This window comes from Oxyura jamaicensis, chromosome 2 (genome assembly GCF_011077185.1).
Source record: "Oxyura jamaicensis isolate SHBP4307 breed ruddy duck chromosome 2, BPBGC_Ojam_1.0, whole genome shotgun sequence".
NCBI classification, from domain to species: Eukaryota; Metazoa; Chordata; class Aves; order Anseriformes; family Anatidae; genus Oxyura; species Oxyura jamaicensis.
In genome coordinates, this window is record NC_048894.1 from 62,844,088 (window position 1) to 62,868,023 (window position 23,936).

Sequence of the window (23,936 nt, forward strand, 5' to 3'; positions counted from 1 at the left end):
AGGGGCACTGTTACTCTCTCCCAAAGTGTGGCTGTGTGTCTCTAGGAACTAGTGGTATGGAGATTGCTCATTATAGTAATTGGCTTTTGCTACTGTTGTTGTTGTTTTTGTTTGTTTGTTTGTGGTATCTAATTCGGTCCCTGGAGAGAAGCTAAACTTATCCATTAGTAAAATCATTCTCTATACTACCAGATCAAGGAGAAACAGAAAATGTGTACTTACAAATGCTAACATGTGTTTAACTTAAGTTTGTGGGTGGTAGAAGTAATATGAAGAGTCCTTAATCTGTTGATTTTTCCTGTCTTTCTTCTGTAAGATGGTAGAAGACAAAGCCAGTTCATAGAACAGGACCAGTTTTGAGCAGTCAGCAGTTTTGAGGAAGGTTCTTTTTGTCTTTTTGTTTGTTTGTTTTTTTCCTACTTTTTAATACATTGACATGGCAATGTCAATGGGAGTGAATGTCAAATCAGACTCTTTAAATTAAGGACTAGAGGTGTGAAAAATAATATAGAAAAAGTGTATGAGATTTAAAAAAAGGTGAGATTACATGTCCTAATGCCTGTAAGAGATCCTCCTAATAATAAGCATCCAAGAAAGAAGTAATGGAATAGGATACAAGACAGATATAAATAGCTTTACAGAAGGTGGCACAGTGTCCTGTAATGTAGTGTAATTGATGCCTGAAGGAATGATATTTGAGACTGGCAATGGTTGTGAGTCATATTACATTACTCTTCTCTTCCTTGTTTTTGCATTCTTACCATGGGAAAGAATGCTTCCTCTAAACAGATGTAAATCAGCTGTGGAAAACAGTATTCTAGCAGTAGGAAAAGAATGGATGGAAGTAAAATGACCTGTGAATTACAGTTTTTGATGAAAGTCTCTGTAGAGGAGGTGTCCAAATTGTGGTCTTGTAATAATGAGGGCCGTTCAGTTTTCCTTTTTGTCAGTGAAGTTCTCATAACACACTGCTTTTTTTTCCTTCTCATTCTACACCTCAGCACAGTCCAGTTCATCTTTACCTCCATGTATATCCCAGAAGAGTGTTTTTTTGTTTGTTTGGTTTGGTTTTGTTTTTTTAAATTAAAAAAAAAAAAAAAAGACAAAAACCCCAACACTTTGCTTGCACTTCTGGAAATGAGTAGACTTAACCAGTGTGGAGACTTAGCTACCTTATGTGTTTAAGCAGCTTTCCTTGATTAATAACCCTCAAAACTGTATGATTTCCCCATTCCCCTTTGATTTTGTTCTTCCTTTGTATTAGCACATTTTTTCCCATACTCCTTTCCTTTGGCTCAAGGCAAGGTGCAGGTAAGGAGACTCAGATCATGGCAAATAGCTCTCTGGCTTGGTTTGTTTATTTTTAATTGGTGAACAAGAAACCAGGTCTTATCACTCCTGGGTCTCATGTTTCATAGGCTGATTTTTTATTTGCCTTCTGTGTTAAGGGCTGGGTTCTGATGAATTGATTTTCACCTTATGTAGTCCCAGTGAGTGCTGGATGAGTAAGGTCCTTGTCACATATTATTGCACCACACCACAGAAATCGATGGGAGCTTCCCAGTTGCGTGACAAAAGCATTGGCTCACTAAATGGGGGGGCATTTTTATTTTTAGCCAAAGAACTAAAAATAAAAGAAGGGTTCCCAGAAAGCTACTGACTTGTGATTACCTGGTGCCTTATATCTAATCCAAATGAGCATGCAGTTTATCTTTCCAAACATTTGCCAGGCAAGCTGTGGCCCTGCAGAGTGGTGGCTGTGATGGTACAAAATGAAGTAGACGTGCTCTGGCTGAGCATACAATACGTTACCTTGTGGAAGAGTTGGAGCTCTATATTGGTCACTGCTTGAGGCAGTATCAGTAGTAGTACACGTATAATATCTCCCAAAAAAGAAAAAAATCTGAGCCCTCATTGCTTTAATAATGTCAGTAATACTTTCCTAAGCATACATCTGTGTTCCCTGAGAGGTGCATCTGCTTTTTCTGATGGCTGAAGTGGTGGCAAAATGAAACTTGTCTTTTTCATTTGGAAGTAATGAGATGGGGAAAAACTGTGAAAAAGCAACTGAATGTTTACAGCAGACAATGTAGTAACAAGTAAATAATACAACTGTGTTGTGGCTATGATTTTAGCACAGCCAACTGCTTGAGCGGACAGCTTTATAACAATATAGGAAAACCGCTTGAACTCACCCACTCATCTCTTGTAAAAGCAGCTCAATGGAAAAAAATATGCTTGTAATGATGAGGGTTTCTTTTTTATTCTTCTTTATACCGTATTAGCTCCCTTAGCATGCTGTTATTGCTGTTAATGATTATACTGCCTACTTATGCGAACTAAAACACTCGTTTGAATGAATTGCAAGGCTTTATGGACCATCCTTGACAAGCTCTTGAGCCTCAATCCTGGTATTATGTTTTAAAAAAAGCGCTCAAGGGTAGGAAAAGAAGTCTTCAGGAAATGTCTTCTGCAAAATGAGTCTGTCCCATGAAGTACAAGGAAAAAGCTCAGCTTGTAATGGAAATGTGAGAAACTGAAAACCCATAAAACTGCTCCTATGCACAGGCTGGCCAATATGGGTGTTCTCCTTTCATAGCAAAAAGGCAGCCTATATTTCCAACAAATATGTGAAGACTGTTTCCCCAGTGGCAGGCTGGCTGAAAGATGTTTCATAGCCCATTTTGACAATAGGTAGTCGAGTATCCTGTGATTTTTTTAATAGAGTCCCTGGCACTTAAAGGGTGTTATGATAGTTATTGTCTTTCAGTTGTTGTTTCACTGTTCTGCACCAAAGGTTTCCATGTCTTCCTTTTCAAGCCCTATAAAAAGACACTGTTTATATAAATAATAACTTTTGTTTGGAATGAAGCTAGATGAAGGGGCCAGTGAATGATCTAAATTGTTGTCCCAGGAACACCATGATTAAAAGACAAGCATAGAACTATTTTTATGGGCTATAATCCTTTTTTTTTTTTTTTTTTTTTTTAATCATATAGTCAAAGATAAAGAATGTAATTTCCTCTCAGGTATTACAGAAAAAATAAGCTGCTGGGTGACTGTGGTGAGCTCATCTGGGAGGACAGTGTAGAAACTCATTGTTGATTTTTTACAAAGTAAGTGCTCAGAAAGGAAAACAAATCACTTGGGAGTGCAAACTTAGGCTCCTACCACTCCCCAACTGATCCTGTAAAACCTAACTTAAAAAAATCTGCTTCGGTTCAAACAGGTTTGTGTATGGAAACAAATCATTACACACTTTTGATAATTGAGATAATGTTAAAGTTTATCAGCATAATTATTTCCCACACATTCATAAAATAAAATGGATGATTAACACAGCAGCTGCAGAAGGGAGCCTCGTGTTCCAGTTTGGTTTCTATCCATGGGCTGGCTCAAAATGTGGCCAGATTCCTTAAGTGACTCAGATACCCATTGTGAAGGTGATGTGTTTTTTTTTAAAAACTTTGAGTCCTTTAATGCTTTGCTCTAGTGTTCCTCTGGTAATGAAGGTTATGCCCAGAATGACCTCAATCTCAGCACTTCAGTTTCTAGCCTGTGCCTGCACATAGGTTGGCTTGAAAAACGTGCCTTCTTCATCCTGTCTCCTCTGAGGAGTTCAGTCCAGGAGGTTTCCTATAATGCATATTAAGCTTAGAAATGGTCTTTACAGCAAAGCCTAGAGTTCAGGACATAAATCACCTTTCTGGGCAGCAAGGCTGCAGGCTGGTAGATGTTTGCTCTCCAGTCCTTGACATGGTGCTTGAAGCACTCATTTAGAAGCCAAGAATCTGATCCTCAGAAGAAGGAAATCTTTCCTTCGTGGGTGTCTGTCAGAAATACTGGGTTGCTGTCTAAGAGGCAGCACATTTTCCAGGCACCACTGAGCTATGCTCAAACTGATGGAAAGGCTGAAGGTGCCTCCCGTATGATGGGCCACGACTTGGGATCGCAAGCAGAAAAAGCCATCTGCTTGCCACCATGTACTCTGTGTCCAGGACACTGGAAAAGGACAGGTAAAATCTGCATTTCTGAACTCATTGTCTTCTCTTGGCTTGCTCTCAGCATCCCCTTTGCAAGAGGAAGCCCTGGGTACCTAACTGGGAGAGTCGGAATGGATTGCACAGCTGGTGCCAGGTGATGGAAACTGGCTGATGAAAAACTCACGTTACATCTGGTCTGGAGGGAGCTCTTGTATTTACCAACGTGTCCATGTTTGTATCTGCATGTTGTCACAACAAATGAGCTTTCTGTGCCCATAGTTGTACTGGGTCTGGCTGGAATGTTAACTTTCCCTGCAGCAGCCCATACAGTGCTGCGCTCTGCACTTGTAGCTAGAACAACAGTGGTATCACACCAGTGTTGTGTCTGCTGCTGAGAAGTGCTGGCACAGCATCAGGACTCTCTCTAACCTTCCTAAGGGGTGGGCAAAAAAGTGAGAAAGAAACATCAGCAGGGCAGCTGACCTAAACCAACCAAAGGGGTATTCCATACCATATGATGTCACACTCAGCAATAAAAGGTGGAAGAAGAGGGGAGGGGTGGGCTCTCGTTGCAAAAGCGTCTGTCCTCCTTCTGAACACCGGCTATGTGCGTTGAGGCCCTGCTTCAAGGTCGTGGTCAAGCATTGCTCATTTGTGGGAAGTAGAGAGTAATTTCTTTCCTCTGCACTTCCACACAATCTTTACTTGTTTTCTTTTGTTATTCCCTTTCCCCTTCCCTCTTCCCCTTTCCCTTTTTTCCCTTTAGTTGAATTGTTTAATTAATAATAATATTTCCTTAATAATATATATATATATATTTCCCTTTAATTAAATCATCCTTATCTCAACCCGTGAGTTGTTCTTTCCTTTACTTCTTCCCCTCCTCATCTGAGGAGGGGAAGCGAGAGAGCGGTTGTGGTGTTCAGCTGCCTAGCACGGTAAAACCACCACAATAGTCTGCACAAACACAAAGAAGTGATAGTTGTGCCTGCAGGTGCAGCTTTATGTGTGAAGCCACGTGCTGGTTAGGGGTTTGGCTGAATGGTTGGTGCTGAAAGGCTCTGCCTCAGTTTTGCTGCTTATGGCAGGTTTATGGAGCCATTTGAAGGATTCATTAGATATAATGTTTGTGAAGAGCGTGGAGGATGACAGGATTTACTCAATCATCAATGTTTTGTTTTAGCTCCCAGAGTGACAAAACCAGTAAGTAAAGAGTGGAAAGGTGTTACCCCAGCTCTCGATGACACAGTGCAAACAGGGCATGCTAACATGGCAGGACAGGTCAATAACCTTGCCGAGAGTAGTTCTGTGTCTGTGATGTTTTCAGTAGATTTGTTCCTTATCTTTACTTCCATTACAGAATTTTTCTCTTAAACTTTATAGCTTGGCTTCTATAAACCACACTTACAAAAAAAATATTTCTTCATTGACATCTTCATTGTAGAATTATTCTCAAGAGGGAGAAAGAGAAATCTTTTCCAAAAGGATATCACAGAATTGTCTAGGTTGGAAGAGACCTCCAAGATCACCGAGTCCAACCTTTGACCTAATGCTAACAAGTCCTCCACTAAACCATATCCCTAAGCTCTACATCTACACGTCTTTTAAAGACCTCCAGGGATGGTGACTCCACCACTTCCCTGGGCAGCCTATTCCAGTGACTAACAACCCGTTCAGTAAAGAAGTTTTTCCTAATATCCAACCTAATAAATATCCAACTCCAGGAGAGGCTTAGGTTGGAGGCTGAATTTTAGCCCATTCCCCCTCATCCTGTCACCAGGCACGTGGGAGAATAGACCAACCCCCACCTCGCTACAGCCTCCTTTCAGGTACCTGTAGAGTGCAATAAGGTCGCCCCGAGCCTCCTTCTCTCCAGGCTGAACAGTCCCAGCTCCCTCAGCTGCTCCTTGTAAGACTTGTTCTCCAGACCCTTCACCAGCTTCGTAGCCCTTCTCTGGATTTGCTCAAGCACCTCCATGTCCTTCTTGTAGTGAGGGGCCCAAAACTGAACACAGTACTCGAGGTGTGGCCTCACCAGAGCTGAGTACAGGGAGACAATCACTTCCCTGGACCTGCTGGCCACGCTGTTTCTTATACAAGCCAGGATGCTGTTGGCCTTCTTGGCCACCTGAGCCCACTGCTGGCTCATATTCAGCCAACTGTCAACCAATACTCCCAGGTCCTTCTCTGCCAGGCAGCTTTCTAACCACACATCTCCCAGCCTGTAGCTCTGTTTGGGGTTGTTGTGCCCCAGGTGCAGGACCCGGCACTTGGCCTTGTTGAACTTCATACCGCTGGCCTCGGCCCATTGGTCCAGCCTATCCAGATCCTCCTGCAGAGCCTTCCTACCCTCGAGCAGATCGACACACGCACCTAACTTGGTGTCATCTGCAAACTTACTGAGGGTGCACTCAATCCCCTCGTCCAGATCATCGATGAAGATGTTAAAGAGGACTGGTCCCAGTACTGAGCCCTGGGGGACACCACTAGTGACTGGCCTCCAACTGGATTTGACTCCATTCACCACAACTCTCTGGGCCCGGCAATCCAGCCAGTTTTTAACCCAACGAAGCATACGCCAGTCCAAGCCATCAGCAGCCAGTTTCCTGAGGAGAATGCTGTGGGGAACGGTGTCAAAAGCCTTACTGAAGTCAAGGTAGACCACATCCACAGCCTTTCCCTCATCCACTAAGCGTGTCACCTTGTCATAGAAGGAGATCAGGTTCGTCAAGCAGGACCTGCCCTTCATAAACCCATGCTGACTGGGCCTGATCGCCTGCTTGCCCTGCAAGTGCCACATGATGACACTCAAGATAATCTGCTCCATGAGCTTCCCTGGCATTGAGGTCAAACTAACAGGCCTATAGTTCCCCGGGTCTACCCTCTGGCCCTTCTTGTAGATGGGTGTCACGTTTGCTAGCCACCAGTCAAGTGGGACCTCCCCCGATAGCCAGGACTGCCGATAAATGATGGAAAGCGGCTTGGCCAGCTCCTCCGCCAGTTCTCTCAATACACTCGGGTGGATCCCATCCAGCCCCATCAACTTGCGTACATCCAAATGCTGTAGCAGGTCACCAACCATTTCCTCATGGATTGTGAGGGCCACATTCTGCTCCCCATCCCCTTCCACCAGCTCAGGGTACTGGGTACCCAGAGAACAACTGGTTTTGCTGCTATAGACTGAGGCAAAGAAGGCATTAAGCACCTCAGCTTTTTGCTCATCTCTTGTAACTACGTTTCCCCCTGCATCCAGTAAAGGATGGAGATTCTCCTTAGTCCTCCTTTTTGTGTTGATGTATTTATAAAAACATTTTTTGTTGTCTTTAACAGCAGTGGCCAGACTGAGCTCCAGATGAGCTTTGGCCTTTCTGATTTTGTCCCTGCACCGCCTCGCAACATCCTTATAGTCCCCGAGTGGCCCGCCCTCTTCTCCAAAGATTATAAACCCTCTTTTTTCTCCTAAGCTCGAGCCACAACTCTCTGCTCAGCCAGGCCGGTCTTCTTCCACGCCGGCTCGTCTTTGGGCACATGGGTACAGACCGCTCATGTGCCATTGAGGTTTCTTTCTTGAAGAGCACCCAGCCTTCCTGGACTCCTCTGCCCTTAAGAACCAGCTCCCAAGGGACTCTGCCAACCAGTGTCCTGAACAGCTCAAAGTCAGCCCTCTGGAAGTCCAAGACAGTGGTCTTACTGGGCCCTTTCCGACTTCGCCAAGTATAGAGAACTCTACTATTTAATGGTCACTCTGCCTAAGACAGCTCCTGACTGTGGTGGTTTTACTCGGGTGGGCAGCCGAGCTCCACCACAACCGCTCTCTCACTCCCCCTCCTCAAAGAGGAACAGGGAGAATATACGATGAAAGGGGCTCAAGAGTTGAGATAAGGACGAGGAGATCGCGCAGTAATTATCGTGATGGGCAACTGCTCTAGCCTGGATTCCCCATGGGTAGCAGCTCCTGCCAGGTCACCTGCTCCACCGTGGTCTCCTCCACGGGCTGCAGCGTGGAACCCTGCTCCACCGTGGTACTCCATGGGCTGCAGGGGAACATCCTGCTTCATCACGGTCCTCACCACAGGCCGCAGGGGACTTCTGCTCCAGCGCCTGGAGCACATCTCCCACTCCTTCTTCACTGACTTCAGCGCCTGCAAGGCTGTTTCTCACTCCTCTCACTCTCCCAGCTGCTGTGTGGCACAGCGTTTTTTCTGTCTTAAATATGCTCTCACAGGTGCAAACAACATCACTTAATGGCTCAGCTCTGGTCAGCAGTGGGGCCCTTACCAAACATGGGGCAGCTTCTAGATCTTGCTCACAGAAGCCACCCCTATGGCCCCCTGCTACCACAACCTGGCCACGTAAACCCACTACAGTCCCCCACGAGAACAAGTGCTGACGATTTCACAACTTCTGCCATCTGCCTGTAGAACTCCTCATCTGTCTCCTCATCCTGGTTTGGTGGTCTGTAACAGACCCCCATCAGGACGCCTGCCTTGTTGGCCTTCCCGCTGATCCTAACCCATAGGGACTCAACCTTATCATTCCCAGCCTCAAGTTCCACAACATCAAAACACTCTCTAATATAGAGAGCCACTCCACCACCCCTTCCGTGCTGCCTGTCCCTTCTGAAAAGCCTATAGCCAGACATTGCAGCACTCCAGTCATGGGAGTGGTCCCACCACATTTCTATGATGGCAACCAAGTCATAGCCTGCCTGCTGCATAATGGCTTCCAGCTCCTCTTGTTACCCATGCTGCGTGCATTACTGTAGATGCACTTCAGCTGGGCCATTGCCTTCTCCCCCGGCCTTGCCATTGTTCCCCCTGGTATACCTCCAACAAGCTTTATTTCATCCCTGTCCCCCTTCTTACTTAGTTTAAAGCCCTCTCAATGAGCCCTGCCAGCTCCTGGGCTAGGATCCGTTTTCCCCTTGGAAACGGTTGGGACCTGTCTGCGGCCATCAGGCCAGGTGCCAAGTAAAGTGCCCCATGGTCAAAAAAAAAAAAAATTCTGTGTTGGCACCAGCCTCTGAGCCACGTGTTTATCAGGTGGTCTTTCCGTGTCCTCTCTGTACCCCTTCCTGCCACTCTAGTGATGAACGAAAACACCACCTGTACTCCCGCTCCATCCACTAACTGTCCCAGTCCCCTACAGTCCTGTTTGATAGTCTTCAGGCTTCTCTCATCAATGTTATCACTGCCAGCCTGGACTATCAATAGTGGATAGTAATCAGAGGGGCATGCCAGGTTGGGAAGCTTTCTGGCAACATCCCTGACCCTGGCCCCAGGGAGGCAGCAGACTTCCCTATGGGTTGGGTCAGGCTGACAAACAGGGCCCTCTGTTCCCCTGAGAAAGGAGTTACCTACAACGATTATCCTTCTTTCTTTCTTGGTGGAGCCTGTCTTGAGGCGTGGACTTCCTTGCCCTAAGCATCCTCCTGGGTAGACTTTATACCACATCCGCACCCACCAGTCTCTCAAGCTCCAGGGCCTCAAATCAGGGACCTGTCTCCATTCCTCCTCAACTCCTAGGTCCTCTCCCTCTGCATGACAGCAACAGGGCAGGGGGTCCACCCCCATCTGGGGGGTCTCACCCCAGTGCCTCTCCTTCAGGCCTTGCAGGGAGTTGCTCCACCAGTCTATCTCCTTCTCACTCTCCCTGATGGCCCTCAAGCTCTCCACCTCCTCCTTGAGTTCTGCCACCAAGCTGACCAGGTCATCCACCTGCTCGCACCTCACACACACAATATCTCTGCCTCCCTCACATGGCAGCAACAGGCTTAGGCACTCCCTGCATCCAGAGACCTGAACTGCTGCATTTTTGAGCGGGCACTCTGTCTGGGTGGTTACAGACTTTCTAGAGAGAGCTCCCTGCATAGTGTAGACCATCCTGGCCTAGCTAGTGGTAGATAGCCGTTAGATGAGTTGTTCTTAAGGGCAGGGGTGGAACGCTCCGCTGCGCCCGCACCGCCCTTCTGACTCACCCCGCCCTGTTTGTCCAACCTGGTCGCTCACGCTCCCTAGGGGCTGCTTTTGAACGGCCGGGTGGGGGCGTTGCTGGCTCCGCCTACGTGTCGTCAGCCTCCCGCGCGAGGGCTGCCGGGTGCTGGCGGCTCCCTCGGGTGCTTCAGGTGGCCTCGATGCCGGAAAAAAAGCCCTGCCTGTCCCGATCCCTCGTTCCTCTGCAGAACGCGTCTGCCCCGGAGCCAATCGCCTCAGCAAGAGGCCTATCAGTCTCGGCATATCAATGTATTGGTATGTCTGAGATCCTTGTTGCCTGTGGAGTTTTGTTCTCCTTTGTGTGAAATGTGTTCATCTGATTCGTGTCAGTGTGGAGCAATGCTGGGGCCACATGATGAGGTGTGACCTTCTGTCTTTCACATCCTTGTATAACCACGAGACTAGGGGGGGTGGAGGTGGTTAATGGACCAGTTTTGTTGCTGGCCGTGCAGTGTTAAGCAGAAGTCTGTAGGGGGAGCATGCATGGGGTCTGGGGTCAAGAAGATTCCAGAAGATTCCAGAAGATGAAGAAGGTATGCTCGGAAGAGGACATGCCCACTAATGAATATGCATTAGTAGAAGGGATATAAACATGAATTGGACGTCTACAGTGTGTGTCTTGGTGGAGCAGAGACTCCCAGCACACCCTGCACTGTTTGCTTGCCTCTATTTGTTTAATAAATTGCAAACTTTAATTGGAATCCCATTTGGGACTCAATCATTTATCATATTTGGAAACACTAATAATTATCGGTCTAGCTGTCTTTTGCCTGCCAAGTTTTATTTACCTTTATGTAATATCAATACTCGAAGAACACAGTCAATAAATATTATGTAAAGTTTCAAGAGGTCTTCCTGGAAGGTACTAATTGAATGGGCATGTATAAAACATTATAGCTTAACACAGGACCATATCTACTTCCTCTGCACTATGTATGTGGTTAGTCTGCAAGTGCATTCCCCACACCAGTGTTTGTGTTCATCTACTTGTTTGTCCAGAATTTTTGGCTACCTCTGCAAACAGGATATGGATACACTGCAGGGAAAGGCAAACAAGCAAGGAAAGCCTGAGACTATGCTATTGTCAGTAGGAAATAGGATCCAGTGTTGATTCTGTTTTAGGCTATAGCCATAATAACACTTCCTTCCCTGCAGTTATGTTTGATTATTCAAGAACCCAGACACAACCACAAGGCCTGATGCTCCTCTGTGTCCCTTTGCTTAGCTGCTCCTGCCTTCGGGGATGTGGATGACAAGTGCTTTTCTCCTGCAGCCCTGACCTGTTTTCTTACCCCAGCCTCAGTAGTGAGTCCAGGAAAATACAACCACCACAAAGATCTACCCCCACTAACTCTGCTTCTTCCTCATCTCAAACATGATCTAACAAAATGCTCTTTTTCTTCAGGAGCATCAGTGTCAAATCAGGATGCTTTATGTCAAAACTGAAGGTGTTGATTTCAAAAATGTTCTCAATATTTCTGCTCCCAGCTTTCTGGGTCAGGTTCAATTAGGGAGCACCAGCTGTAGCTGTGTCCTGTAGATGGTTGATTGGTTAAGGTTTGCAGGTTCTCAGGTCTGCTTTTTCAGTTGGAAATAGAAGTACAGTCCACTCTTGAATTTATAAAGAAAAGAAAGGATAGTGTGCATTTAATTCTAGGAACATTTTTATGTTATAGAGTAGCCGGTGATGGAGCAGAGGAAATATATATTGAAGGATGGATTAATAATGCCAGTGCCAGATGGTCTCGTGAAGCCATTGTCAGTTTTGTTCCATCTTCTATCTGGAATATTTTAGATCATGTTTCAGGATGAGAGTTTTATTGCCAGAGGAATCAGGTTTGGAGAGGGTAGGTGGGTTTTGAAAAAGGTGGTGAATTTTGGCCTAATTGTATAGTTATACATCTTGTTGTTGTTGTTGTCACTGGTGAAAGTCTCCTTTTCAGCTATTGCCAGCTCCTGTGCTCTTCACAACTCATACTCCAAGTCTTTTTCACCACAGAGATGTCAAATCTTTACTAATGTGCCATCTCTTAACATATGTGAAATGCTAAGGAACTGATGGAAGTTTCATATGCATCTCCTGTACTCATTAAAGTTGCTCCCCCTAGTGCCTGTTAAAAATAAAGGAACTGTGCATATTTAACATTCAGAAATAGAATGTTTATTCCCTACGCTCTCTTCTCTCCTCTTTCTTAAGTGGAAGTAAAATAATCTTTGCTTTGAAGAAGTAAGTTTTTATTTACATTTAATGCAGAGCCCTTTTGGCCTGAAAGCATCTGTGGTAATTAAACAAAATGAACATTGAATTGCTTTGGGTGCCTTTCTGAAGTTCAGGCGATGATTACTGCACTGAGACAAGGCGTACTGTGCCATAATAACAGGCTCATACTGGAAGCTCCTCCTTAGAGTTCCTTCTTTCCTCACTGTCTTTACAGCCTGTGCTCTGACTCCAGGTCTGAAATTAAAATACCTACAGACGAGGACTCACTGGCAGATAGGAAACACAATTACATCTAGCTTTATTAAGCCCTAAGGCATTGTTATCCTGGGTCACCTTTGATTTCCTAAGTGTGTAAAGGAGTAGTGCATCCTCTTTTCAGGCAAAGGATGCTCACCTCAAAGGAGGTCCCCATCTTAGAGTGGTCCCCAGCACTTGTACTGTAGGACACCTGATGGGGCAAGCTGTGTGCATGGAGTGGTGGTGTGCCTATCAGGCCTACTCTTGACTGATTTTGGAGTGGCTGCACAAACAGTACCTCAAAAGAAAGCAAAGATTACCAAGGGCACCCTGAACAACAGGGTGTGAGATCTGCCTGTGAGTTACTGCCAGCTTCTTGCTGGCAGTTCTCATAGCGTGCAGTTACTGCACTGGAAGAGAGTTAATGCACAAATAGCTACTGCTGCTGGCAATGCTTAGAGCGTCCTGGGGAGGGGCATGAGGTGATAGGGAGTCTGTAATTCCATACGATCCCCAGCATGTGCCAGCCCAGCATGCATTCTTCTTACTTCCAAATTAGTCCAAGACACTGTGCCTTCCTTCTCCTGTCCCTACTCTAATGAGTGTTTCCTCAGCTTCTTCTAACTGCCCTGTGTAAGCTCGTTCCTGTACTTGTCTGCTTCTGGAGTGGCCAGGAGCAGTTGGTGTGGGCTCCTTATCAGGGAAAACAGAGAGCAGTTACGTCTTTGGATCCTCCCTTCTTGGCTGAATGATGGGTTGAAGACAAGCAAAGGCTGTGGGGCTTGCCCCAGTTCTGGGAATGGTGTGGCTCTCGTTGACTTCTTGCATTTCACATGCTGGCAGAAGGCAGGAGGCTGTCGCAGGGGGCCACCTTTCCGGGGCAGACAGCTTTTTACCTAGATTGTGACTGGAGCCTGTGTGCTGCTGCATTCCAACACCCTGGAGGCACTGCTTATCCAAAAACACTTAGCACTGAGCTGCAAGAGAGACCATGAAGGCATAGGTATGATACAGGGAGGGTCTGTGTAAAAGAGCCTTTGTGCTGTTGATATTGCAGTATCTGAGTTTTGACTCGGTTATGTACAGGATTTAATAAACAAAGATGATTTCATTTCAGGAAACGTGCAATCTGAAAGGCTCTTGAGGAAAAAAAAATATATATATATCTAGAATTTTATTCCTTATGAGGATTTTTTGTGAAAATGTTCTGATTGAGATTTTCATTTTGATTTTTCTTTATCACATGAGAAAAAGCTCCATAGAAGGATTGATATAGATCTAACTTTGCAAAAGAAGAAAGGATGTTTTTTCATGCCCAATGTAGGCCATGAGTTTGTCTGTAGATTTTTACTGTAGAAGGGAAACTGTGATCATGTTTGCTCTTGGGCTTTGTGGGCAGAACAATGTGATTTAAGAAATGCCCTTCTCACTTCAGCAGAGAATGTGACCTAAGCAAGTACTCCGCAAGAGCTTCAAAATCTGTGTGCCTGTAAGCCCTGAAAAATGGACACAAATTAAAGTCAGCTGCTGTAGGGAATGCTCTCAGTTGCTAAAACTGTACCCAGAGCAGGCTGATGCCTTTTTCTGAACAAACCATATAATCTTGTCATCTTTTTCTTTGAGCAAAGTTAAATCAGGGCCTTAAGAAAATCAATTTGGAGGAAAGAAAATATTCCAACTAGTTGACTGCAGATGCTCTTTTTAATAAAGCGATGGTTTCTGTAGTATTTATTCAGCCCTGCCATATCTCTTTTCTTGGTTTACAGTAGAACTCCTAACTTCATTTTTTCCCCATGGTTGCTGATTTAAGTTATTTAAATGTTAGAAAACTCATTCAGCAAATGTGTGCAGTTTAAAGTCAGCAGAACAACATCAGGAATGATAATTATTACTGCCATGACTTACTATGTGTGTGTTACGATTTCACCTAGCCTTCAGTCCAGAGCAGATCTCTGTTCTCAGGCTGTGCAAGTGCCGTGTGTTCCTCGTTGTTTAATAAACCAGCACAGCCTTAGCACTGCTTGAAGCTATATAACGAGCAGTGATCCAGTATGCAGCATCTTGAATAAGAAGCTCCAGCAAATCTCCACATTTCAGAAAAGTTTCTTAAAAGATGTGCCAGACATTTTCTCTTTTGAGTGTGAAATGCCTCTTGGCTTTCCAAGACAAGAAAGATTGCTTTTTGGGTTGTGTGTATTTTAGAGGTAAATGCTTACAGCTTCAGCATCCAGGATACTGAGCTTACAGACAAGGCAGTTAGTAAAAGAGCAGGGTTTGATTTTTCTTTTTGAAACAAAAGGTGAAACAGACATGTGAATAAGAACAATTGGTTAAGTTGGAAAGGGGGTAGGTAGCCATTCCCTGTTCCAGTATGGAGAATAGCTGTCCCATCCTTTGCTGATACCCACATCAGAAACGTTTATATCCATGCAGATTAGCACTACAGTTCTTCAAACTGTGTTTGGCCAGAAGCATGACCCACCACAGAGAACCATCACTGTGTACAGGAGGTTATCATTTGCCTTGAAATCCTTCTTGGTTAAATTCCTGCTTCTGTTGGGCTGACATTCTGGTTACAAGCTTTTGTCTGAAGATGTTCTTTCACTGCGAAAGCCTGTGTTTCCGTGCAGCTCTTCCAGTGTCAGATACATTAAAAAAAAAAAAAAAAAAAAAAAAAAAAGCACATTGAAAGTCTCTTACTGTTTCACAATGATTACTTTTTAATAGCTTCTTTCCCCAAAGCCACAGCTGCTGTGTGCACGCACTTCTGCACAGCCAGGGTGCGCTGATGCCTGGTGTCCCTGCCAGCATCCAGCTGGGGTCTGTCTTGACCTGACAGTAGCTTTGCAGGGGGCTCTAACTCCTCCTGTTAAACTTTATTGTGAACCCCCTGGCAAAAAGTATTTCATAGTATCTGTGTAAAGGGGCTTCAGGTTTTCCAAGGCATAGTCTTTTATTTTTTAATTATTATTTCATTGGCAAGACTTTAGCCAAGTTCATATGGGGTCTTTTCCAGGGTGTCCCAGTACCCTTGATCTGTTGGGTGTTACTGCACAGTCTTTATAGCTCTGACCATATGCTTGGCAATGTAAATGTGTCCAAGTTCTGTGGCTGTACAGCAATGTCCAGGATGACCAACACCTCTGCGGAGCACCAGAAAGTGTGAAAATGTGTGTGAAAATATGTGAAAATGTGCAGCTGATCCCTTCCTGCCCAGGGAGTCTCAAGCATCCATAAAGCATCTGTCATACCACAATACAGCAGTGTATGGTGCATATGGTGGTATTACAGCATGTATGTTGTATATGCATGGCTGCAAAATGCCGTGTGAAGCAGCAGCATTTCTATTGCCAGCATCTCCAGAAAGGCTGGAAACGTTGCACAGAGCTCCTGCAGCAGTTTACAGGGTTTGTGTCTGGTATGTGTTTTATGCTGATAGTTTATTACTTGTCCATTGAAATGCAGATGTTGAAATGCGCCCTGTAGCACAGAGGTTCTCCTTCCTCTGATTTATCATCCCTTGCACTACCCACAGCGTGCCCTTGAGCACATTAGCTTGTTTGAGGTTTCTTAGCCTCAGCTCTCAACTTCCTTCCCTTCACCATACTGACTCATTGCTTCTTTACAAACTGCTGTTGAGTCATTGAAGCGTTTGCCAGAGCCATAACCCCCCAGAATCATTTTGTCAGCTGTGTGCTGGCTGTCGGGTCTGTCCTCCGCCCTTCCTTCGGCTGCATCCCCGTGGCTGAGGGTGATGTGGGTGCTAGATAGCAGCCAGCCCTGCTACGTGGGGGCTTCCTGCCCCCAGCAGCCCCCCTGCTGCTCTCCCAACAGCACTTCGGGGGGGAAGGAGCCCAAGGAAGAAACTTAGGCACTTTTAGAATATGTTCTGCTTGCCATCTTTGTGCTGTTTTAACCCAATCTCCAAATAATGATGAGTCCCTGGGATCGGTCCCAGACCACCTCGTGCGCAAACCTCAGGGGGCAGAGGTTTTGCGTTCCTCGTGTCTGCTCAGTGTGCTTTTGTTCTTTCTGGGTTATCCAGCTTCCCCTTCCAGGGCTGGCCTAGGCTATTGCGCTGCTGAAAAATTGGAGCTTAAATTTTGTAGCTAGCATAAACTGGTGCAGCTTCCTTGACCTCAGATTTGTAGCTGGGCTTTCATTTAACATTTCAGTAGAGACTGTATTCCACAGCATATCTTATCAACACCTCTTTGCGTGCTTTTTTGCAGGGTTTTTTAAAGCCCTAGGAAGCTTATTTTTTTTTTTTTTTCCCCTCTCTCTCTCTAGTTTTGTATGGAGCTGAACCAGCCGACACTGCCAAACATCCGCAAGTGGAAGGGCCCTAGAGGATGTTGGAAGGGTGTTGTTTCCGAAAAACCCTCGGGCCAGCTACATAAGGTACATTAATCCCTACATTTGAACTTTTGCTTCAATTTTTTTCCCTTTAACCAAGGACATACTCTTAATTTGTTTAAGGCAAAATATTTTGCAAATCTTTTTGGCAAGGTTTATAACTTTTTTTTTTTTTTTCTTTTTCTTTTTTAATGCTGACTCTTCATATAACATTCAGTTTGACTGTGCTATTGATTATTTGGAAGAGTTGTTTTCCCCTGTCCACGGCATACTTTTAAGGAGGAATGTGTCCATGTGTTTGGGGGATGTATAACAGGTAAAAACAGTACAGAAATACAGAAAAAAGGCTACACCTTAGGACAAGGAAAGAGTCTGTTGTTTTGCCCCTGACATGCTGCAGTACTTCTGTTTTTTTTTCTGCTGGTCAGCTGAGCTTGCTGTGTTGTACAGCACTGGCTGGAATTTGGAAGAGCTTCCGGTTTTCCTAGTTTACAAATGAAGACCCTACAGAGGAGCTGCTCAGCATGTTGTCCTCCTCTGGTGGAGGAGCTTATCTTGCGCATTCCCTAAAGTGCCCTACAAGTATCTTTGAAATATGCCTTGGACTCTATTGAAAATCAGCAACTTGCTGCACTAGGCTTTTCCCTGCAGCATCTTCTGTCATGGGAACATATATAAGTACTGTGACAAGGTACTAATTTACAAGGTGGTAAGGGTTGTGCCTGCTACCCTTGACAATATTCAAGGTATAGCTATATGGGGCTGGACTCTACCACTGGTACCCAAAGGTGGTCTCTCCCAAGGGAGATCTCTCCGTTTCCCTTCAGGGGTGCTGAGGATATAAAACATAAACAACAAAAACCACCTGAGCACCACAAGAATTGTCCTGTACCTACCAGTAGAAAGACTAAGGGTCTGAATGGGTCCAAAGCTTCACACAATTCAGAACAATGCTTCTACTTCCAATGCAAATCCCCTTCAAGGCATTTTTGTTCCTGGCTGGAAGTTTTACTTTGGAACCTCTTCTTACACCAGATCATTAGAGCACTGAATCTAAACCGTTGTGTGATGTTGTGCAAAGTTGTTCCCTTTGCTATGTCTTTTTTTTTCCAACAGTCCTTAGATGATTCATTCTTGAATCTTGTGTTTCCAAAGATAACAATGAAAGTTTTGAGTGTGGACTGAGTAACTGAAAATCATCATGTACTTTGTTTTACTGGTGGGGATGTAAGGATGAAGGATTCCCCAGATTATGGGAGAAATCTGTGGCCAAACTGAGAATAGAAATGTTACTTACTGACTCTTTCTTTTAGGTGCTTTTGCAGAAGGGAAATCTGGCCATAGCACCCTACACTAAGCCAAAAAGCCTTTTCTACCTCTTAGGTTAGTTGATGGGTTCGTTAGGTTTGAACATTGTGTACACAAACACAACGCAATGAAATAATGCAGGGGTTCTCTGAATCTATAGCATCTTTGGCACAAAGTGATCTCGAGACACTCTGCAGGGCTAAATAAGGCAAAATAGTGGTTGGTGCATACGTTTGTGCTCCCACTCATCCCAATCATTTGGCCTTCTACCAAACACTGATATTGGCCACTGGGTTGACAGAAAATCTGGAGCTAGGGACTAGAGGGGAGTGCTGACATCTGTTTTATTCTTCTACATCTTTTCTTGTAGCCTACTCGGTTTTCTGACATTAAAATACTGACAAAATTATTTCACCAGTTTCAAGTCTAAAACTGGCCAAATGACCTACCAAAGGGTTTTAACCAATCTTAATACTTTCTTTCAAGGCTCAGTGGAAGACAGCAGAGTATATAATACTTGTTTTTTGTTCAGCTGAAATGGAAAACTTTTCCTTGAGATGGATTTAACTATGATTCACTGAGAGAAACAGGTTTGAATGATACCAAGGCAAATCCTGTCTGTGTGATGAGAGGAGAGGCTTGACAGGCTTTGAATTAGATACTGCTACTGGTGTAATGAGGGCAGACAGCTTTCTGGGAATGTCACAGTCCCAAGTAGTCCAAAAAAGCATGAAGGATGATAGACGCTGGGTTGAAAGGAGTGGAGAACTGAACATGAAGCACTTGAGCTGCAAAAGAGGGAGAGAAGATTGACAGAGCTGAGAGGTCTAGACCAGATGTCATGCCAAGAGGCTGAATGAGCCCGGATATTTTTAGCTTGTGCACAACATAAGTCTGTAAGTTCATGTATGGTGTGGAGAGAAGGAACGGGAAAAGATGGCTTGCAGCAGTGTGCCGGTGCTGGGAAGAGCCTGTCAGGGCAAACACCAGCCTCTACACACCCCAGCTTCCCTTATGGTCTTCTTGTAAATGTCTGCCACTGGCAGAGATGGGATGCTGAGGACATGGGCTCCTGCTCAGGGTTAGGCCAAAAAAAATAATCCTTATTTTCTTACGGGCAACAAGCTACCTTATTATTGACCACACCAAGATGAATCAGATTCCTTGCCTGGAACAGCAGGAAATGAGGGATGTGTATCAGTCCACACATGCACACAGGAGGCTGCACCTTTATCTCTCACTGCTGTAGCAGTCCTGAATGTGCTCTACCTGTATAAGATAAAGCAGCTTATTAAATTGTCTGGAGCACGCAATGCTCAGGTTACCTGGGTGTCTGATGGCCAGCATGCAAGTGCAAGTGGCCATGAGTAGCAAAGCAATATGCATTTCAATTCAGTGTGCTTGGCTTTCAGTGAAGCCATTGGGACTGCCTGTTCTTCCCACACCTAATGGGGGTTTTGGCCAGGGCGAAACAAAGGAGCTTTTCCGCCTGTTCTTGTTGTCTCCTATGGATAATCTAGGGTGCTGTTTCTCCCTTACACCTGTGCACAGAAAGGTAGACTTCCGACCCTCAGCAGGTGCCAGGCCAGGATAGAAACTTTTTCCCACCTCTGTATATTTTGGGAGTGATGTACAACGCTCCAATACCAACATTGATATTGAATTGACTGAGACGTTTGGGTGAAAGTTTCATCTAGGAGACTGCATTTGGGCAGAACATTTTGTTTTTACCACTTTTTTTTTTTTTTTTTTTTTTTTTCTTCCCCTTTTGTTTTACTTGCAGGGAGTTGAATACTCTGGGTTCCTGTGGGATACAACAGCTGGCATTGAGCTAAAAGATGCCTCTTCTCAGGAGAATGTACAGACTAATGGCAATGGGAAGCACTCGTATCCTCATCCATATCTTGCACATTTCAAGGTAACTCATTTGTGCCAACAGACCCTTGCAGAGATGAGCTTTCATTTAAAAATTTTGGACAAGAAGCTGGAAAGAGGCACAGTCTACTAACACATAAAAGCTTGCATGAGACTAATCCATTTCATCAGATCAACAATCTTTCATGGTTTGATTAAAATAAGGTGCTTAGTGGGCCTTGATAGGTAAGGTGGATCACCAGGATCATTCCTTCCCCCTGCTCCCGTGGGAGGGAGCCATGCTGCAAGGGAGCATTTGGTTATGTGAGGGGATGGATCTTCGGTAGTGTCTGCAGTCTGATAGAGTGACAGAAGTCACCAGTCACTTTCTCTGGCTTTTGGAGAGGTGAGTAAGCATCCAGCAGTGGGTAACTACAGCTCTGTGGTTCTGGTCAGTGCCATACATCAGGGGTAGAGATGGGGTGAGTGTAGGCAGAATGGATGTTTACTGGTTTGTGCTCCTGAGAGGCTTGGGCTGATTTCTTACATGACTGACATAGTGTAGAGTTTCCATTTTAAAGCTTTTTCCCTAGGCTGCACCTGTGTACAAGAAACCCATGCATTTTGGAAACTGACTCTTTCCAAGATGTTCTGCATAAGCTTGATTGAACATACAGCCCCCTTCTCCACACAGGCTGTGATGGAGAGTTCTAGTTTGGGGAATTTGACATCTCTGGCAGTGCTTTGACAGTTTCTAATACATACAGGCAAGTTAAATTAGGAGTAAGTATTACTTGTGCCACACAATAAAGTGAGTCCTACAAGGTAAGAAGAAGATTGCAGGGATCCAACTGCCCATTTCAAGATGCATTACATTTCATGGCTAATCCCTGTGACAAGCCAAGGCCAATCATAGGAGAGTAGTAATTAGTCTATCAACATTATTCGTAGCTTATTAACAACTGGTTTAGCAGTCAGCTTCTCACTGCAACTGCTGTGGAAAGAAGCTGCATGCTTACAAAAATCAGTTTCCCCAGAACTGTAAGAATATTAGGCTGTTGCAAGAAGAGGTGCAAAATGTGTTCCCTGTCTTCCCAAAACACCAAGACAAAATAAAATACACTGTGTGCAGAGCGAAGTGGTCCTAGTCACCAGGATTTAGTACTGAAAGTATGTGGAATAGGTGTATGGCTTTGCTTTGTGACCTTTTTTGCCCTGTATTGATTTCCCTCCTTGCTCCCCCAGTTTGGGATGAATGATCTGACACTGGTTAACCTTCACCTGGCCTTGGCATCCGCAGCAGGGGAGAACACAGGGAAGAACCATGACAGCCACAAACTAGCAACGTTTGCACAGACTTTGCAGGAGACCCTGAAAGGTACGGTGTTGTCTTCCTTCCAGTTACCACATGCACTCTGGTCATCTTGCCTAATCAAGAGGAATTTAAAATAGATACATAAATGTCTCAGTGCAGGTTTCAAAAATATCCTCATCAGCTTTAGATTGTCTTTACCTTTATTTGAATGGTTCACAGTGTGGCAAATGTGTTTTTCTCTGCTCCTTACCTTTTAATCTATTATAATTAATGCAAATAGCACAGGGTTTCCTACTGGCTTTGACTCCACTTTTCAAGTGAAACTCCCTATGATTTTATGGTAGTGTTATAGCAAGTTCAGCCAAAAAAAAAAAAAAAAAAGACATCTGGCTTTTTTTTTCCAAAAGAAATTGGTTCTGTGTTTATTGTTGGATATTTGGATGTATTTTGGAAAACTGAGTGCAAGTCAGAAGATGCCTGCTAATGAGAAAAGTGACCAGAAACTAGCTTAACTAGCTTTCGTACATGGGTGTCATATGCAGAATAATTCTGTTGTTTTCACGTAAGTTGCTCTGATTTTACACCAAGATGAGGGACACCAGAATTTAGATCTCAACTTGAGCAATTTAATAGACATCTTGCAGATTAAACCATTTTCTGTGGAGCAGAACAGCAGGTTTCAGATACTAAGTGGTGTTTATATTGGTGAACTTTTCATAGGAATAGAAAAATCTATCCCTTTGCCTACTGCTTAACAAAGACACAAAAGGGTTACAAGGTTATATGCATCATTTTTTCCACTTTGCACAGTTTTGCAAGGTTGGTCACTTGGAAGCAGTAAAATCCTAATGCAAGAAGTATTTGCAATTTTTATACATGTTCCATTGTTTTTCCTTTTAAGCTGCAAGCGTCCAGTCAGAGCTATTTTTAAGTGTTATGGACTTAAGTATTTATCCACATACCTTGAAAATGAAAAGGATGAAGGCAAACAAAAGGATCATTTGTTTAATCCCAGAAGGCTGAATCGGGACACAGATAAATGTGTAGTGCTTCTAAAGTCAACAGAGTTGCATTTCCGCTGCATCTAAATTTAGACTGTTGACATTAGGGTTTCTTTTTAGTTTGTGCTTTTATTTTCATATGGTGGGCATGTTACCGGAGCATATTTGTTCTTGACTTAATCTGTCACAGAAGAAGAGCTTCAAATTCTTCTAAACGTGTGGTGTGCAGGTCTTGTTTCATAAACAAATGTTTTCACACATTATTTTCAGTATTGAATTACCCTGCCAAAATCAATTTCATGCTTAAAATTAACCGCCATCCTTCATTTTTTTTCCAAATCAATCCATAAGATATGGTTAATTAAGACTGATTTTCCTGTGGCTAGTCCAGTGAGTGTGAGTTTCTGATCCCATTTTGCTAACAGGCACCTTATTTGCTGTCTTTCATTCTTACAAAGGGGAACATGAGCATCTGAGGAAATTTAGTTATTATGCACTGTCTTGTGTAATGTCTCCATTCCCCAGAGCAGTGGAGTCCCCATATTTCTCGCATCAGACAAGTGGATCCTTTCATCTCTTTTCCCTCCTTCTTTCCCTTCAGCAGCACCAGAGGGACTCAGTGGCTGTTTGCTGCTAGTAGCTAACTCAGCAGCAACCCTTCTGCCTTCTCTCAAGCATTCCACCTGTCTTCACTGTGGTGACCATGGCCATAAAAATCCCATCCTGGATGTGCTGGACCCAGGGATCAGGGTGTTGGCTTAGTCATTTTCTCCCATCTGTCATGTCCATATTGCACAGATTACCCATACATCAGGCACTAGGCTTAGAAGACCTTAGAGAGGCGGCGTCTTACCAGCTGATGTGCTTCTTATGATCTGGTTTTCACTCTTTTCAGGAAGGATATGGGGATTTTAAGGGCCTATTTGGTTCATTAGGGGACTGATTCAGGGCATGGGGAAGTCTGGGGAGAGTGTCCTACAGGGGTCTCTTTGGACTGCTGTGAAACAAAGGAGGGTTTCACAATTCCTAGAGAACAGCAGAATTCAACACTGCAGACTTTCCACAGATGTTACCTTTGTCTCTGTGCACTGGAAGTCCCTCCACTGCTTGCAGCAGCATGCAGCTGATCAGATGTGCGGGCTGGTGCCCCAGCAGCAGTGCTCAGACGCTGCCACAAAGGGGATCAGAGTTAAGGCAGGGCTTTTCTTTTCTGGGGCACACCCAGAAGGACCCGGACAGGTTTGTTTCCTTTGCTCTGGCTGCTTGGTGTCCATCAGGGGTAACGGAAGGCAGATCAGACCGAAACCGCAGGGCTGCTGCTCACGGTGTTGCTATCACAGGAACTGGCAGAAGTAGCGAGCCAGGATGAGGGGAAATGCCGCTGGCAGTTATCTAGCCAATTGCTGGTGTCATCTGCTTTTTCTGTCCAGCACAGGTGGGCTGTGTAGCCTTTCTCCCAGGGATTTGCAGCAATGTGGAACCCCAGAAGCTTCTGGCAGAGGGGACCAGGAGCGACCCTTTACCTCAGTGATGTGCTTGCAAACTGGGTTTCAGCTTCTCAAATGGTTGCTGCATCCCATCTATTCCATCTCTGTCTACTTTATGTTGCGTTAGGATTTTATGCTTAGCTGTTCTGCATAAGAAAGTTTAAAACAGTGAAGAATACAG

General features: G+C 44.6%; 1 protein-coding gene across 2 annotated transcripts in view; it reads left to right on the forward strand.

Moving 5' to 3' along the window:
* EEPD1 (endonuclease/exonuclease/phosphatase family domain containing 1) overlaps positions 1 to 23,936 on the forward strand; it is a 69,660-nt gene that overhangs the window by 42,521 nt on the left and 3,203 nt on the right. For both annotated transcript variants that reach the window (XM_035318091.1, XM_035318093.1), the window contains 3 exons: positions 16,725 to 16,835; positions 19,882 to 20,016; positions 21,198 to 21,330. In XM_035318091.1, the coding sequence (XP_035173982.1) occupies positions 16,725 to 16,835; positions 19,882 to 20,016; positions 21,198 to 21,330 (379 nt within the window). The remainder of the gene's footprint in view (positions 1 to 16,724; positions 16,836 to 19,881; positions 20,017 to 21,197; positions 21,331 to 23,936) is intronic.